Below are 16,926 nucleotides of genomic sequence, written 5' to 3'. Positions count from 1 at the left end.
GGGGTGGGGGGTTATTGATTGGTTATTGTGTTTACTTATGATTGTTTTTTATGATGGAAAAAATAAATAAAATTTCTTAAAAAAAAAAAGATATAGGTGATTCATTGCTCATGGCCCTTTCATGGCATGGAATTGAGCTGTGAAGGGCAAAATACCATGATAGCACACTAATACCAACAAGAGAGTACATTATTATCAATTTAGTCAAAGTATACTTGCAAATAGCATTCTCTGTTGCCAAATCAAATGAAATCTTTATTATTAGGGCCACCTTACACTTGATGTTAGCCCAATGGCTTAATTTCTGATCGAAATCATTCTCCTTCTCTCCCCCCCCCCAATAGGTCTGGCTCCACAGGTTCTCAGTTACTTTTTTAAATCAACCTGGTTAACAAAAGCTAATTCCAAACTCAAGTCCTTAGGTCTCTCTTCGGAAAGCATCTGTCCATTAGGGTTTGAAAATGCCAGGAGTCATCTTAAGCAGTGTAACTGGATACTGAGTTTCCAACCAGTTTAAGCCTAGTTTCCAACCTTACAGATCATGAATTCTTTTTAAATGCCCATGTGCCATTATACTTCTATTGTATTGTATGTGTTTTTAAAATAATAATTACATGTTTCTATCTTTTACTGTTGTGCTCTCTGACTTGAAGGCCCTAATAAAGGTTTGATTTGAATTACGGCCACAGACCAGAACACATTTCCAGTTACTGATTCACAGAACTGGAGCTCTAGTCTATTCCTAGTCTTAAAAAGTTTTAAATCTACCATACTGTTATATAAATTGGTTAATATACTTCAGGAATAATTGCTTTGGGGAGATGTTTTATATAAAATTCATCCTGTGTTACATGCTTTCTGAGAGGAAAGGGGCAGGAATCTAGATATCTGGAAGCAGAAATGTGAACTCTCCTTTTGAAGTAATGAGTATACAAATGTTATACTATTGGAGCTCATGGTTTGCAAATAAAATGCATCTTCACCAACAGAGAGACAGGATACTTTTTTTTCTTAAAAAGCAAGGTGGATTAAAAAAAGATATCTTTCCATTAAACACGAAGTAATAAACAAGTAGAAATGGTTTCTTCTGTATATAAAAGAGGTTATATATGCATGTGTCTACCATTTATTTGCAGGGCAGAAAGAACAGCATCTAATTTTGAATAGGTACTACAGAAAATATCAAACGTTCCTCCTTTAACATGTAAAAATGAAGTTTTCTACTAATTTTAATGTAGCAAGATTGTGAGCACATTCCTATACTTCATTTGTATTAACAAGGATATTAGAAATCAATTAAGAAAAAAATAGTAGTTGTTCATTTAATGGGCTTGTTTATAGGAATTTTATTTAAGTAAAATAAGATGCATCCTTTTCTGTATGTCTGCATGTTTAAGAAAACATTTTTAACAAGGATAAGTCTACTGGGTCCTACAGAAATCCTTTATCTCTAGACAAACAAAATGTTGGCTGTTTTTCATGAAATTATACATGTGTATAAAACCACAGACTTAAAATATTACAGTTACTTCAAGAAAGGGCTTATTAAGTTGAAGCTACATGCACACTATTTTTTGGTTTGGAAAGACAAATTTAACTGTTTGTGAGATTGATGTTCTTATTTTTAGCACATACCAATTACATGCATACTCTGTATCCCAGTAACTGAAACTACTATTTCATAGGATTGTTTATATTATCTTACTGAGCTTATGAAATATCCTACTGAGTTTTACAAATTATAATATCATCCAAGTTAAATTTAATACATTGTGTACCAAGAGTTTGATTTAGATGAAAAGAAAATCTTAACAGAGGCCTGTCACAAGGGAAGAAACAAAGAAGAATGTTGTGAATGTGTTTTAAATGAAATGCTTTTGCATTTAGTAATGATGTGTTGTGCTTTTGTTTTGGTTGCAGGTTTTGTTTGCTGTTTGACTCAGAAGCATCAATGAATGCTTATCTCCAGAATGCTGTCAAGCTGAGAAGCAATTTGAATATAGGAATGAAGAGATAGAGGCTTGGTGAGAAGCATTCCCAATAGAAATTTCAACATAATTTTCCACTTTTGGGCAGGGCTTTTACCTGTTGACTGATGTTGTTGGAATACAGATGGATTGTAGTGTAGGTGCAAACATGGAATTACGAAGAGCCTCCAGTCCTCACAGGATGAATAAGAATGATGTGGATGCAGACAAATCCATGTTACACAGCTGCTGCATATGTGGCAAGAGTTTTCCCTTTCAGAGCTCACTGTCACAACACATGAGGAAGCACACAGGGGAGAAGCCCTATAAGTGCCCTTATTGTGATCACAGAGCTTCCCAAAAGGGCAACTTAAAGATCCATATTCGGAGTCACAGAACAGGCACTATAAGCCAGAGGAATGATGTGGAAACGGTAGGAGAGGCACAGCTTAATGAGATGAGAGTCTTTGAAGGCTTTGATGGTTGCACCAGCCCTACCAAAAGCACTTCTGCTTGCAACAAAATATTGAATGGAACAGTTCCCACCGAGGATAGCAAGATCTTGCTCAGAAGCAGCAGAAAAGAGGCATTGGCCGATGATGTTAAATTATGTACTGTTCAGTGCAACTTCTGTAAAAACAAATTTGAAGGGAAGAAAGAGTTGGAGCAACACATACATCAAGTCCACAAGCCTTTCAAATGTAGGCTGTGTAATTACATGACCCTAAGACAGGAGACCCTTTTAAACCACATAGAGAGAGATCATATTACAACTCAAATTCCAAATGGGGAAGCCTACACTGAGAACTGCAAGCCTGAGTCCAATGCTGGAGAATTTCCTTGTGAAGTCTGTGGACAAGCCTTTAGTCAAACATGGTTCCTCAAAGCTCACATGAAGAAGCATCGAGGCTCATTTGACCATGGATGTCACATTTGTGGCCGGAAATTTAAAGAGCCCTGGTTCCTTAAAAACCACATGAAATCTCATGGGCCAAAAGCTGGGAGTAAAAATAAGCCAAAAAGTGATTTAGAGCCCATGGCCACTATCAATGATGTTATCCAAGAAGAGACTATTGTGACTGGATTATCCCTCTATGAAGTTTGTACCAAGTGTGGAAACCTGTTTACAAATATGGAGAGTCTAAAAGCACATAATTCTGTACATTGTAAGTCTCAAGGAATTTGCAGTGATCACAGAGGCGAGAGACTAATAGATGGAGATTTGGATTCATCAATAGCAAAACAGTTTTTCTTCCAATATCTAAACTTGAGGCCGTCTGTATGGATAGACGGTGTTTCAAAGGGCCAGTCAGGTAAAAGAGTAGCTGAGCTGGATCCAGTGAACAGTTACCAAGCTTGGCACTTGGCTACCAAAGGGAAAGTTGCAGAGCCTTCTGAGTATGTTAAGTATTTAGGATGGGATGAAGTTCTGGCAGATGCTGATGTCACGTATGACAGGGACAAAAGGGAATATATTCTTGTTAGTCAAGAGAAACGCAAGCAAGAGCAAGATTCATCCAACTCTTCCAGTAATCCAAAGAAGAAGAACTGCACAGGTGGCCGTTCAGAGAAAAGCAATAATGCACAAGCAGGGGATAACTGCCTCTTTGGTCAAGATGACCTAGAATACAGACCATCCTCACGTCAAAGCAGAAGGGCATCACAGAACAAGTCCACTGAGTGCTTTGAGTGTGGCAAGATCTTCCGCACATATCACCAAATGGTGCTTCATTCACGAGTCCACAGGAAAGAGCGCCGAAGCTGCAGTGAAGGCGGATCAGTAGTTCAGCATGACAGATATGGTTCCAACAGTGAGGATGGTGATTCTGGATCTGTCAGTGCACCAAGTACACCAAGTTCTGCTTCTGCTCAAGAAGATTCAGTTACCTCTGGAATAGGTGAAGAGGGTCCTGAGGATAGTTCTGAGGAAGGAATACATGAGCCATCCCCATGTAAGTATCTGTAGGCAACTACATTTTAATTCACAAGTCATCATTTTGTTTTCTTTCTTGTAAAACTTTATACAGGTAGTCCTCAACTTACGACCACGATTGAGCCCAAAATTTGTTAAGTGAGTCTTATCCCATTTTACGACTTTTCTTGCCACAGTTGTTAAGTTAATTATTGCAGTTGTTAAATTAGTAACATGGTTGTTAAGTGAATCTGGTTTATCCATTGACTTTGCTTGTCAGAAGGTCTCAACAGCTGATCACATGATCCCAGGACGCTGCAACCGTCATAAATATGAGTCAATTGCCAATTGTCCGAATTTTGATCATGTGACCACGGGGATGTTGCAATGGACATGTGAAAAATGCTCATAAGTCACTTTTTTCAGTGATGTTGTAACTTCAAACAGTCACTAAATGAACTGTTGTTAGTCGAAGACGACCTATACATACTAAAGGCTCTTTAGTGTTGTTTATGTTTTTTTTTTAAAAAAATAAAAAGACCTAGTAGGATGAACAGAATTTCACCAGCTCTTTAAGGTGTGAAATGATTTTTGGCCACGGACTGATTCAAGGATACATTACAGGTAATCCTTGTTTAGCAATCCCAGTTGGGACTGGCAACTCAATTGGTAAGCAGCCACTAAGTGAAACCATGACTTTGCTTATCTTACTTCAGATTTCCTTTGCTTTACAGACTTGTGAAAGTTGTAAATGCAAGGATGGATCATAAAGTTACTTCTTCAGCACCATTGTAGCTGTGAATGGTTGCTAAATGAGGCTAAAGGAGGACTGTGTGTAATTGTACTTAAAGCTATTGAAACAATTGAGCAGTTAGGTAGTTCTATTAGGATTAAAGTTTGACTAAAGGTTGCCTAAACTGCATTCTATTTGGTGTCCAGTTTGCCTTATACAAGAGGAATAGTAGAGCTGAGTCTGTGGAGGAGTCAATCTGGATTGAGGGTATTGCTGTATTTAGAACTACTATATATGGCTAAAAGCAGGTTCCTTCCTTCACACTGTCTTCTTTAGTATGATAACTAGTACAAAATGATGGAGGGGAAAGGGCAGTGCATAAGGATTGAGTGTCTAATAGGACTAATGTCTGGATTTGACCCAGTTCCTTAAAATTGTATTATTACAGTGGCCAATTTCCACTTAACATTTATTATACTCAAATAGCAAACTAGGTGAGTTTTTGTTGCTGGAGTATGTCTGCACTAGTGATCCACAAGGAAAGGATTATGACTGCAGACCTGTTTCACCTGATTGGCATCCTCCATTCCAGAATCACTGAGTAGGAAAGATATGTGTAATTAACTTCACCTTTGTTGTTGATTTATTCTCAGCCACTTTCTAGGCACTGAATTGTACTTTGTACAATCAGCTCTATTTCTCTGAGTACATAACCCACATACTAGATTTAATTACAGGCTTTTAAAAAATCTGATATTATTACAGTAAACTCTTAATTTAGTAGACTTGAGTTTAGCGAATTTCATATTTAATGGACAAAAATATTTTTTGGAAATAAATAGGTTTGTCCAAATGTCTCAAAATAGTAGATTTAAAACATTCACTGCTTCCCCTCATAATTGATATTCACTGTTATTAAAAAAAGTAATTTTTTCATATTTAAATATATTTTGGGATGCTAAAAATCCTGTGCTAAAATGCTAAAATGAACATTAAGCTGCATTGGATAACTCCGCCTTCTTAATTTGTTAAATTGTCTTTATAATAATATGAAAATAATGAAGTGGCCAAATATGTCTGAGCATTAAAATTGGAGTTTCTTCTTTTTTGTTATCACTGCAGGTAGCATGGATGTTAAATCTTAGGATTTGCTATACTTTTTTTGACTTACAAATAATGGAAGACTTCCTTACACTAAGTAGGCATGATAACAGCAATTTATAGAAATAGAACATAAATCTTTTTCAAACTCCTATAGGAATCATTATGGCAGAGTCAGGGAAAGAGAGATGCTGAATCCATGCTCACTCACAGTTTTCCATGAAACTGCATCCCATAACGACTCTTTATGAAGTCGAAGCTTGGATGGGGAACTAGCCAGTGAAATTCTGTCCTCCTACTCTTAATTTCTCTGAAACTGTCAACCTTTTCATAGGAAGTCAAATATCTTTGTTGAATGCATAGAAGTGTAACTTTGAAGTAAGATCTATTCACTTATCTGAGTTTAGAATATATTTAGCATATCAGGCCCAACAAATGTTTTGAGAGAACCATTTCTAGACTTACCAGCTATCATGGCAATAGCATGTCCAAAATATATGTTGGTATAAAACTTGGGGAAAGTAAAATGCACTGAAAAATACTGCATTTTGTAATAGTGTCCTTATCACAAATTCATTGCATAGAATTGTGTTTTACGTCTAATCTATGTGATGCTCTCCATGAATCAATAATGATAATATTTAATGTTTAATGATTATTTAACAATCATCAGTAAAATATATACATATTCTTTTTCTTCTTCCGTTTTGATCCTGTGCTTTTAAAAATTGTATTCAAAAAACTCCTCGGCTAATTAATCCCTGTGGATTACTGCAATCCTTAGAGTCTGACTCTGGCTAAATACAACAAATTATTCTTCAACTAGAAGCAGGGTAAATATTTGAAAGAACACTACTGTGATTGCATTTGTATCATATTTTTCATTGCTTAGTTCTCTTTGTTTATGAGGCTCTTTCAGATTCTCTTAAATTCCAGGGAATTATTTTTTCCCCCCTCCAGCTTGTTTATATTTTTTGTTGTTAGTAGCACAGTGCCTTTCTACTGACTTTTCTCCCCCTTGAGAGTTAGCTGATTTGAATTTTCAGATTTTTATTATGCACTGGGAAGCTAAAGAAATAATCAGTGCAGTACTGAGAAGTTTAAAATGCATTTACAGTTGCTATACCGAAGAGCTTTTCTCATATTAACCAGTGACACATTTAAGCTGGTCAGCCTAGCTTATTCAGCCAAAAGTAATCATTGCTTTCCACTGAGTGTTAAGTACTTAAATCAGACAGTATTTGCAAATGTGTTTATTGCAGTCATTTTCATAAATTGACATACACTTTAAATTGCATGTGTGTAATGACTGAAACTTACATATTTCATCACTGTAAATTAACTTAATCTTCAACATTTTAACAATGTGAACATTTTCAAAAAAAGCATTTCTCAAATCACCAGTCAGGTCAGATGTGAAATTTATTTTATTTTCTGTCTTACTTCATATCTAGACTTTAGAACAAGTTTAGCACTTGGACATAAATAGATTATTTATGTATTACCCTCAGTTAACATTAAAAAGAAATTATCAGGAAATATTGTGGCAGAAAGCGTTTCCATATTTTAAGGCTGAAGAACTGGTACAAAAATAATTCTTTGTACATTTGCCCAAATATTGATGAGATTTACATGTGTGTAAAAATCTGTGTTTGTGTATTCACACATCTACATGCACACATCAATAAAACTGAAAGGCAATTTGTAAAATATCGAAAAGGTTCTGTCCCAGCAGTTTGCTGGTCGTGTTATAACTTTAAATTAAACATTTATTTTAGAGAAATATTTACCTGATAGATAACAATGTTGGCATCAGGTTTTGGTTTCCTCCTTTGGGAGAGGATTTCGTAAGCTGTCTGGCACACTGGGAAGGCCCCCTCCCTTGGAACCACCCACCTAATTTAATTTGACAGAGGTACCCTGCAGAGAAAGAAATAATAATCTTCATCAATTTGATATTCTCGCTGATCTCGTAGAAAGTCCCCTGNATCTCAGTGGAAGTTATAGTAAAAATATAAGATTGCAGTGTTAATAATTAAATGTATAGTTACTATCTGGCATTACATTAGGACAAAGTTTCTTATCTAATGGATGTGGATTGTCATCGATAAAATAATGCTTATTATGTAGTCACTCTGGAATTGCGGAAGTCTCATAGGAAGTTTAAGTCTGCTTTTCAGAAGCAAATGACAAGAGTCCTATTCTGTGAACTTTGGGGGAGAGCTTATTTTATTTCTGTTTCCTGTTTCTTTCCAAGTTCTTTGTACAATGTTCTAACTATATTCAGCGCATGGGATATTTTGTCAAGGCAGTGTGTAAATCAGCCAAGTAAATAAATTAATAATGAGAACAAATAGAACTCACCCAAATTTAATTATGAAAGTTGGTTTACAAATATATTTTAATATGGCTTTGCTGTTTGTAGAGCTCAAAGTATTTCTGAGGCATGTAAATAAATTTTAAATAATTTGAGGGCTCATAAATTGAAAGACATTAAAATAATAGATCACATTATTATGTAAGAAGCCACTGGGAGACATTTTATGAATAATTGCTTATCACATTTGTTCTTGGTTATGTGAGATAAAAGTCAAGAGTCTCTTATGTTACTCTTCCAATTTGCAGAGTTCATTGACTCAAGTACTGTTAAGTAGGTCAAATGCAGAACTACGTAAACTATATTGAAAAAAAATAAAATTCAAGATAAAAGTGTAACATGTCGCTAAATATTATAGATAAATTTTAGAAACCAGTGAGTGGGATTAACCCATTGCAAATTCAGCAAGCCAACATTTGAAAAATCCCAAACCGAAGTAAATGTTAATGTATTAGTTGCATTATTAAGTTTTTGTCCTGATACTTTTCCCCATCATCACAATGGCCAACTTGAATAAATACATTAAATATATTTTATTAATCTTCTGCTCTTTCCTTGATTATTAGTCATTATGGTATAAGCATTGATCACTTTTTTCCTTTCTGTTTTTTTATGGATTCATTTTATAATTGGGAAGGGTGAGTTAGATTATATCTGGCTATTGTGTTTATTTAATACAAATCAATCAAAGGAATAAAATATTTTTATTTATTAAAGATTTTGGTCAATGTTCAAAATTAAGTTTAATTTTAAGACAGTTATAATAAAAAGGAATTAAGTATTATAACAATAAAACTGGATATAAATCTTACCCACATAGACCTAATCTATTAAATTATTGAAACTATTACATTAATGACATTTGTCATTAAAAATTAGATTATTTTATTCATAGCTCTGGGACAATAGACATATTTTAGAGTTATCACTTAATCTTATAAAATCACAACTAGAGAGTTTTAAATGATTGTTCTGAGGAACCATGAGATTTTAAACAGATTAAACTAAATTTATGTTGTGAATAGAAATGATTGAGCAAAATTTAGCTACTCTCTTAGACATCAGCTCTGAAGTGTTTGTTAGAAGGGAAGTAATAAGATCAGCATCTGTTTTGCTGTGTCTGATTGTTAAAAAGACTGTAATTAAATTTTTACGCCAATTTAAATAAAAGGGGCAACGAAGAAGGACATGTGCTATTGATTCAGTTTCCTTCAAGAGACATGGAAATAAGTAATCTTTTATGGGTGCTAATCTAAAAACTCTTCTGTACGTTGGGCAAAAAAAATTATTCATTCAGTGTACGTAGCTGTCCATGGTCACATTCGTGACTCTGTGGTTTACACAAGCAACAAAACAACAAACACAATAAATAACCAAACAAATAAAATAATTAAAAAAAACAAAACCATAAAATATAATCTGTGGAATGTTCAATCATACATTATAAACAGTAGAATCATCTTGTAAGTTCATAACTCTACCAGATTCCAGGCACTATGCAAACCATGTTTTCAGAGCCTTCTGAAAGGTTAAAAGGGTTGGTGCCTATCTAACCTCATGGAGCAACGATGAATGCCACTGCAGATGACACTCCTTAATAGGCAGGATCTGTAACATGTTGGAAACATTTTGAGTCATTGCAAATTGTATCTCTAACATGTCTGAAATATAGGTCTGGACTAAAGTTTAGATCCTGTAGTAAGTCCAGGTTAAGAACACAGGTTAAGAATTTTATTTCCTGCAGAGATTTCTCATAGCAAATTGACTACATATTTGCATGAAAAACAGAAGAGGAAAAATACACAGAATCTTAAATTAGACTTTATTTCAATGAGGTATGAGTATGTTTGCAATGTTAAGACAATTGGAAGACTTTCAGAGAAAAATAGTATAAACCTTTATCTTAGGTGCCATAGTTAGATTCAGGCTTATTTTTATTCTTAATAAAGAATTTGATACATAGTCTAGTGCCCTTAGCAATTAAGGTTAGTGGCGGCAGCTGAATTTATGGTAGACTCATCATTACACACCGCAAACTATTCTGCCAAGGCAATAGCATCCAACATCTCAGCATGCAGACTATTGTGGCTCAGACAATGGCGAGCCAACATTAAGGCAAAGTGGTGGTTGGCCGCTAGACCCTACAAGGGTGGCTTGCTGTTCGGTGAGTCCCTCAACCCTTATCTAATAGAGAACAAGGACAAACGTAAGGTCCTGGGCCACCTCTCAAAAAGGACAGAAAGGAGAGCCTCCTCCTTCCCTCGCAGACAACCTTTTCAATCAGAAGCAGGCCCAGAGCCCACTTCCTTTTCCTGTCCCTATCAGCCCAGATCAGACAGACAGGGTGACAGAACCGGTAACAGGGACAGATTCAGACAGCAATTCCAGTCGAAGCGGCCCTTTCAAGGAATGGGGGGCCGTCCCTTTCGCAAATCCAAGTGACGGCGGGGAGGACTCCCTCATTGGTGGCAGACTGGCTCTCTTTGCACACAGATGGCAGGCCACCACCACGGACCTCTGTGTCCTAAATACTATCAGATTTGGCCTCTCACTGGAATTCATCTCCAAACCCCCGAACCACTTCGTCCCTTACCCATCACCCAAGGATCCGATCAAGGGGAGCCTCATCAAGGAGGCCATCCAGCACCTCCTGGACATCCAGGCCATAGAACCGGTGCAAACGGGACAACAGGGGCAGGGATTCTACTCCATCTTATTTATAGTTCCAAAGAGTTCGGGGGGGTGGGGTGGGGGGTGGAGAGGAATTCTAGACCTAAAAAGTCTGAACAATCACCTGGCATATAGAAAGTTCAAAATGCAGACTCTCCAGTCAATATTAGCAGGCATCAGAAGGGGAGACTTTCTGACTTCCATAGATCTGACGGAGGCTTACCTCCACATTCCCATACTTCCGGAGCACCGAACGTTTCTCAGGTTCTGCCATGCATGCTAGCATTTTCAATACAGGGCCCTGCTCTTTGGACTTTCTTCGGCCCCCAGAGTATTCACAAAGGTTCTGGCGGCTCTCGCTGCACACCTACGAACCATTCCCATGCGCATCCAGTGCTACCTGGACAACATTCTTATCCAATCCTCCTCAGTCCAGACGGCACAGTCAGATCTGGCTCTAACCCTAAGGGCTCTTTAGGCTCACGGGTTCTCAGTAAACTTCCAAAAGTGTCAGACGGTTCCTTCGACCCGCCTCCTTCATCTGGAAGCCGTGATAGACACACTAAGGTGCGAGGTCTACCTTTCTCCAGAGCGTCAGGGCAGCATTCGGGCTCTGGTCAAGCAGATCCGAAGGAATTGAGTCTCCACACTGGCTACACTTTCCCACCTGCTGGGAAAGATGATCTCATGCTTAGTAATCATGCCCTAGGCATGACTATACTCCAGGGACCTGCAATGGTTCCTGCTTCCGTTTCAAAAGAAGGGAACCGGTTCCTCCAACCAGAGAGTAAGGGTGCCACCAAAGGTTCTGAAGTCACTCCAGTGGTGGTCGTCCCCATCGGTGAAGAAGGGACACATGTTCAAGGAACCCAACCAAGTCATACTGACCACGGATGCCAGCCTCTTCGGCTGGGGAGCATACCTACAATCACAACTGGCTCAGGGCCAATGGTCCAAGGAGGACCTAAGACACAACATAAACTGATTAGAGCTCAGAGCCATACACTTGGCCCTCCGCCCCTTCCACAACACTGTGGTGGATCAGCACGTACTAGTGCTCACGGACAACGTGGCGGCGAAAGCCCACGTCAACCGACAGGGAGGCACACGGTCCAGATCCCTCATGACCGAGGTTCAATTGATGGGAACATGGGCAGAAAACAACCTAGCCTCCCTCAGTGCTGAGCACATATCAGGAGAGCCAAATCAACAGGCGGACTTTCTGAGCAGGGCAACAGTACACCACTCAGAGTGGAGACTGCACCCAACTCTCTTCAGGGAAGCGTCAGAGAGGTTCGGCCATCCGGTGCTGGACCTATTTGCCAGTCCCAGGAATACCCAGCTCCCAAGGTTCTTCTCCTGCTTCCCATCACTGGGGGCGGAGAGAGCAGACGCGCTCCAGGGCCACTGGCCGAAGGGACTGCTGTACGCCTTCCCACCTCTCCTCCTGATGCAGGCAACCATCAGGAAGATATTGCAGGAACAAGCAGAGGTGATACTCATAGCGCCACACTGGCCAAGACGGCCGTGGTTTGCCGACCTCGTAAGTCTTTTGGTCTCACCCCCATGGAGGATTCCCCAGGACCAAATCTCACTCAGCCAGGGGGCTCTACAACACTCAGAGCCGCAGTGGCTCCAACTAGCCGCCTGGCACTTGAATGGAGCCTCCTAGAAAGGGAGACCTATTCACAAAAGGTTATCAAGACGATCCAGGCCTCGAGAAGGCCTACAACTAACAGAATTTACGACTCCACGTGGAGAAATTACTGCAGTTGGTGCGCAAAACAGCAACTAGATCCTTTCAGGATTACTATCCCAAGAGTCTTAAACTACTTGTGGGAGGGACTTGAGAGGGGCCTAGCACCCAACACAATTCATAGACAGGTGGCCGCCCTATCCACTATACTCACATATGGCAACTCTGAACCACTGGCCAAACACCCAGTGGTGCGATCTTTCATAAAGGGCGCAACAAACATCAGACCACCTGTGGTCCACAGATATCCCTCCTGGGACCTGCCCAAGGTCCTACAGGCCATTACCGCACCTCCATTTGAACCTATCTGGACATGCACGTTACAATACTTGACAATTAAGGTCGCATTCCTTGTCGCCGTCACCTTGGCGATAACGCATTTCAGAGTTGGCAGCACTATCAGCTAGAGGAGATCTCTGCACATTTCACAAGGATAGGTGGTCCTATGTATGGACCCCTCCTTCATTCCCAAGGTCAATTCCTTATTCCACAGAGGTCAAGAGGTAGTGCTACCAGATTTTTGTCCTCAGCCCTCCCATGAATTAGAGCGCAAGTGGCACACCTTAGACGTTCGCAGGGCCTTAAAGCAGTACTTAAGATGAACTGCTCCCTTCTGCAAATCTGAGGCCCTGTTCGTATCCTTCCACTCACACTCAAGGGGTTGAAGGGTCACAGCTTCCACAATCGGCAGATGGATCAAGAACTGCATAGCAGAAGCATACCGGGGGCAATCACTCTCAGTCCCTAGACAAATCACTGCCCATTCCACTCGCAGCGCTGCAACATCAGCAGCGTGGGCAACTCAGGCACCGATTGAGGAAATATGTAGGGCGGTGACGTGGGCATCGCCTTGCCCTTTTATCAGACACTACAAATTGGATAAGTTTGCATCGGCGGAGGCCTCATTTGGCAGGAGGGTCCTTCAAAGCGTAGTGTCAGAGAGTGGGACACAGGCCCAGACGGCTTCCCACCCACAGGGACAGTGAGGCTTTGGTATGTCCCATTGGTGGATTGTCCACTCGCCATGCTGGAGAAGGGGTGTTGTCTTACCTGAACGCCTTTTCTCAGCATGACGATGGAGAATTCACTCCCACCTTTAGGGCCAGTCAGGTCCTGTGCTGGGAAGAAATTGAGCCAACACATTAAATCATAGTCAACAGCTTCGCCTCAGTTGAGACTGGGAGTGGTCTCAAGAAGAGGGCGTGGCGATTTGGTTGACTTAGTCTATACGGGAAGAAGACAAGCAAAACCCATTGGTGGATTCTCCATCGTCATGCTGAGAAAAGGCGTTCAGGTAAGACAACGCCCCTTCTGTGAGACATTTTCCAAATAGGATATCACCACCGAAAAAGATTTAATTTTCATTATCTCTCAAATGAATACCTTGAGCACTAAATAGGTACATAAAGATGAAATAGTCCTTCAAAAATCCTGGGCTCTAGCATGTATGGATTTAGAAGGGAAAAGTAGAACTTTAAATAAGTTACTGAAACGGAAAGGCAACCAATACAGATTAAGAGGCATTGGCATAATGTGATTGCATAAGCTCCTGAACAATGTAGCTTCTTGGTATTCAGAGATTGGGCTCACCAGGTAAGAGGGAGACGGTTGGGCCAAGAAAAAACTTCCTTTCTATTCTTGGAAGGAGATCTCCTCAGCCTTTGGCCCCGTTTTGGTATCCCATTCGTTCTTGATTCTGGAACCAATTCAGAAATGGAATATGATAATAGCAGTGTTTTGGAGGAGGGATGAGGAACCATTGAGAGACAGACACTAGTCTAAAATTTACTTGAGATGTGTTCAGTTAATGAATGATGATGAAACTGTGAACTGAGGAATGAAAGAATATATCGACCAATCAATCAGAGCTGGAGGGGACCTTGGAGGTCTTCTAGTCCAGCCCCCTGCTCAAGCAGGAGACCCTACAGCAGGGAATAGGCAATAATACCAATTTTGCTAAAGGGGAGGGGAGGTCCCTGCTGCCTTGAAGGAGGTGGTGGTGGGGCTATGTTTTGTGAGTGGCACTGGTTAAGAGGTGGCTTCTACATGCAATTCAAGGAATTAGTTATCACTTTTGGAAGTTACAGGTCTGCCTTCCGATGTTTAGGTTTTGTTTCTTGAAGAGAAACAAATGTATTGTACTTTATGACTGATTTTTTTTCTGTTCTGCCCAAAGATGTTATATAGAGTTGAGCTCTATAATATTGATCAATCAATCAATCAATACATACATACATACATGCAAGAAAGAAAGAATAGTCTCTAAATTATTCACCCCAAAATATGTCATTTGTTTTACTGTATACATAATCAGCTGCTTTATAATAGAAGTTCTCATAAAGCAAATACATGTTAAACATGCAATGTAAAACAATGTAAAACAACTATTAAAAATTAAAGCACAGTTTAAATGTGCATTATGCTTCTACACTTGCATATCATGTAAAACTCATTTGAAGCCTGAGGTTTTTCTAGAATTGTGCATGACAGAGAAATGTGAAATAAATATATAGTTTAAGTAGACCATGTGTGCTTTATTATTTTTCTAGTTTTTAGGTTATATTTTCAATTGCCAAATTATTAATGGATACTAATATAAAGAATTTATTGTGCTTATTTGGTGATACAGTATTTTCTAGGTAGTTAATATTTGTTTGTCTAGGCATTCCCAAAAAATAATTTAAGGAGCATACCAGATCCCCTTTTGCCATTTAATTTTAGTCTCATTGTAATGAAATGTTCTCCCATTTAATATATTTGTCTCCATCTGGCTGCTGTAGGCAGCTTGTACTGTACAACAAAGCAAGTTGTATACATGAACATGCTTTTTGTTTTGTTTTATATCAGTAGCTGTTATGGTCGCCAAGCAATCGTTGTTGGTGAGTATAGTAAATAGTAACACAGTAATTTTTAAACGATCTGTAGAGTAAACTTTTTCACATTATCAGGTTTGTTCCCATTTCATACTAAACCAAAACTGCTAGCTTAACCCTGGTTTACTGTGCATAAGTAGCATGAAATTGCTTTCAGTCTTTATGTCTACCTTTCATATAAGGTAAAAGTAACAAGAAGCCTTAGCAGCAGTATGACATCAATTAATGCAGACTGGGCAACTTTTCCCGTCAGGAGCATATTTTTTAATACAGATGGGGATATGTGTGTGTGTGTGTGTGTGTGTGAGAGAGAGAGAGAGAGAGAGAGGGAGGGAGAGAGAATAAGCCTCTAGGGGTCACAGGGCATAGTTACTTTGGTAAGGTTGAACTTTTCAACTTTTATGGTGGGGGGTTGTGACTGGTTGTTTTAACTCAGAATAGCACATTGCTTGGTGGAAGAAATGTGGACAGAAAATAGAGCTATTAAAATTGTTGATTTATCAGAAAATTTCAGGGGCCTAGTACTGGAAAATCTTGGGACTGCAGGTTTAGCACAGAGGGAGTCTATGCAGGATGTCAATTGTCCATCCTTGAGTTCTATATTATCCAAATCCAGGTTTATTGTTCATAGACCTTGATTTGTTTCTTGTTATGTGTTTGACCTGTGTGGGAACAAGAAACACTAAAAACCTATGTTTAGATGTCATGCGAAGCTTTCTGTATCTGGTTGGTTTTGTTCTATTGTGGGATGGGAAAACTGAATTGGGAATGAATGAATTGGGAATGAATTTGTATGGGATGCTGCTCTTTTACAGTAAATCAAAGAAAGCCAACAATTCCACCTTTTCATTTCCTGCAAACCCAGCCACCGTGCCTGCAGGGAAATTCCTGATGCTTGCCCCCAAAGCCCTAGATCTTGAAGAGGATTCAGAGGAAGATTCTGTGATTCAAGAAATGCAGCCCATAAAACCCTAACCTTTTTGTGACTACACTGAAGAAATCAGAGAAGGTTAGGAGGTCATCATCATCATCATCATTATGGGTAGTCTTTGACTTACAAATGTAATTGAACTAGGAATTATGGTCCCAAATTGTGCCAGTTGTTAAACAGGCCATCACGTGACCGACCTGTTTTTGCAACATTTCTTTTGTGGTGGTCGTTAAGTGAATTACCATTGTCGTTAAGTGAATCTGCAATTGTTAAGTGAACCCATTGTACAGAATGGACATTTTTCCCAAGAAACCGTCAAAACCCATAAATCATGGTCATGTGACCATGGGATAATGCAAACAGCTCTAAATGTGGGCCAGTTGGCAAGTGACCAGAATGAGTCCCCGGCGTTTCTCTGGCTGTCATAAATTTGAATCCAGGTTGTAAGTACCTTTTTTGGGTCCATCATAAGTCAAATACTAGCTGTATTATTATTAATATGATTGGTCTCATATTCAGCTAGATGTTGAGTCTTGATTTTGCATTTTTATCCATTTTCCGAGTCTTGCAAGGACCTGGGATAGAGGTTTGATGGTGTTTAAAGGT

General features: G+C 39.2%; 1 protein-coding gene across 1 annotated transcript; it reads left to right on the top strand.

Moving 5' to 3' along the window:
• Positions 1–1,938: 1,938 nt before the first annotated feature.
• On the top strand, positions 1,939–16,364 carry LOC107287836 (zinc finger protein 516-like). The gene is made up of 3 exons (XM_015816387.1): positions 1,939–3,919; positions 15,364–15,442; positions 16,205–16,364. Exons 1-3 carry the CDS (start codon positions 2,113–2,115, stop codon positions 16,362–16,364), a joined length of 2,046 nt encoding a protein of 681 aa, XP_015671873.1. The 5' UTR covers positions 1,939–2,112.
• Positions 16,365–16,926: the final 562 nt, after the last annotated feature.

Source organism: Protobothrops mucrosquamatus, unplaced genomic scaffold (assembly GCF_001527695.2).
Source record: "Protobothrops mucrosquamatus isolate PMUCROS unplaced genomic scaffold, P.Mucros_1.0 scaffold441, whole genome shotgun sequence".
Lineage (NCBI taxonomy): Eukaryota > Metazoa > Chordata > Lepidosauria > Squamata > Viperidae > Protobothrops > Protobothrops mucrosquamatus.
This window is presented reverse-complemented; position numbering and strand designations above follow the sequence as displayed.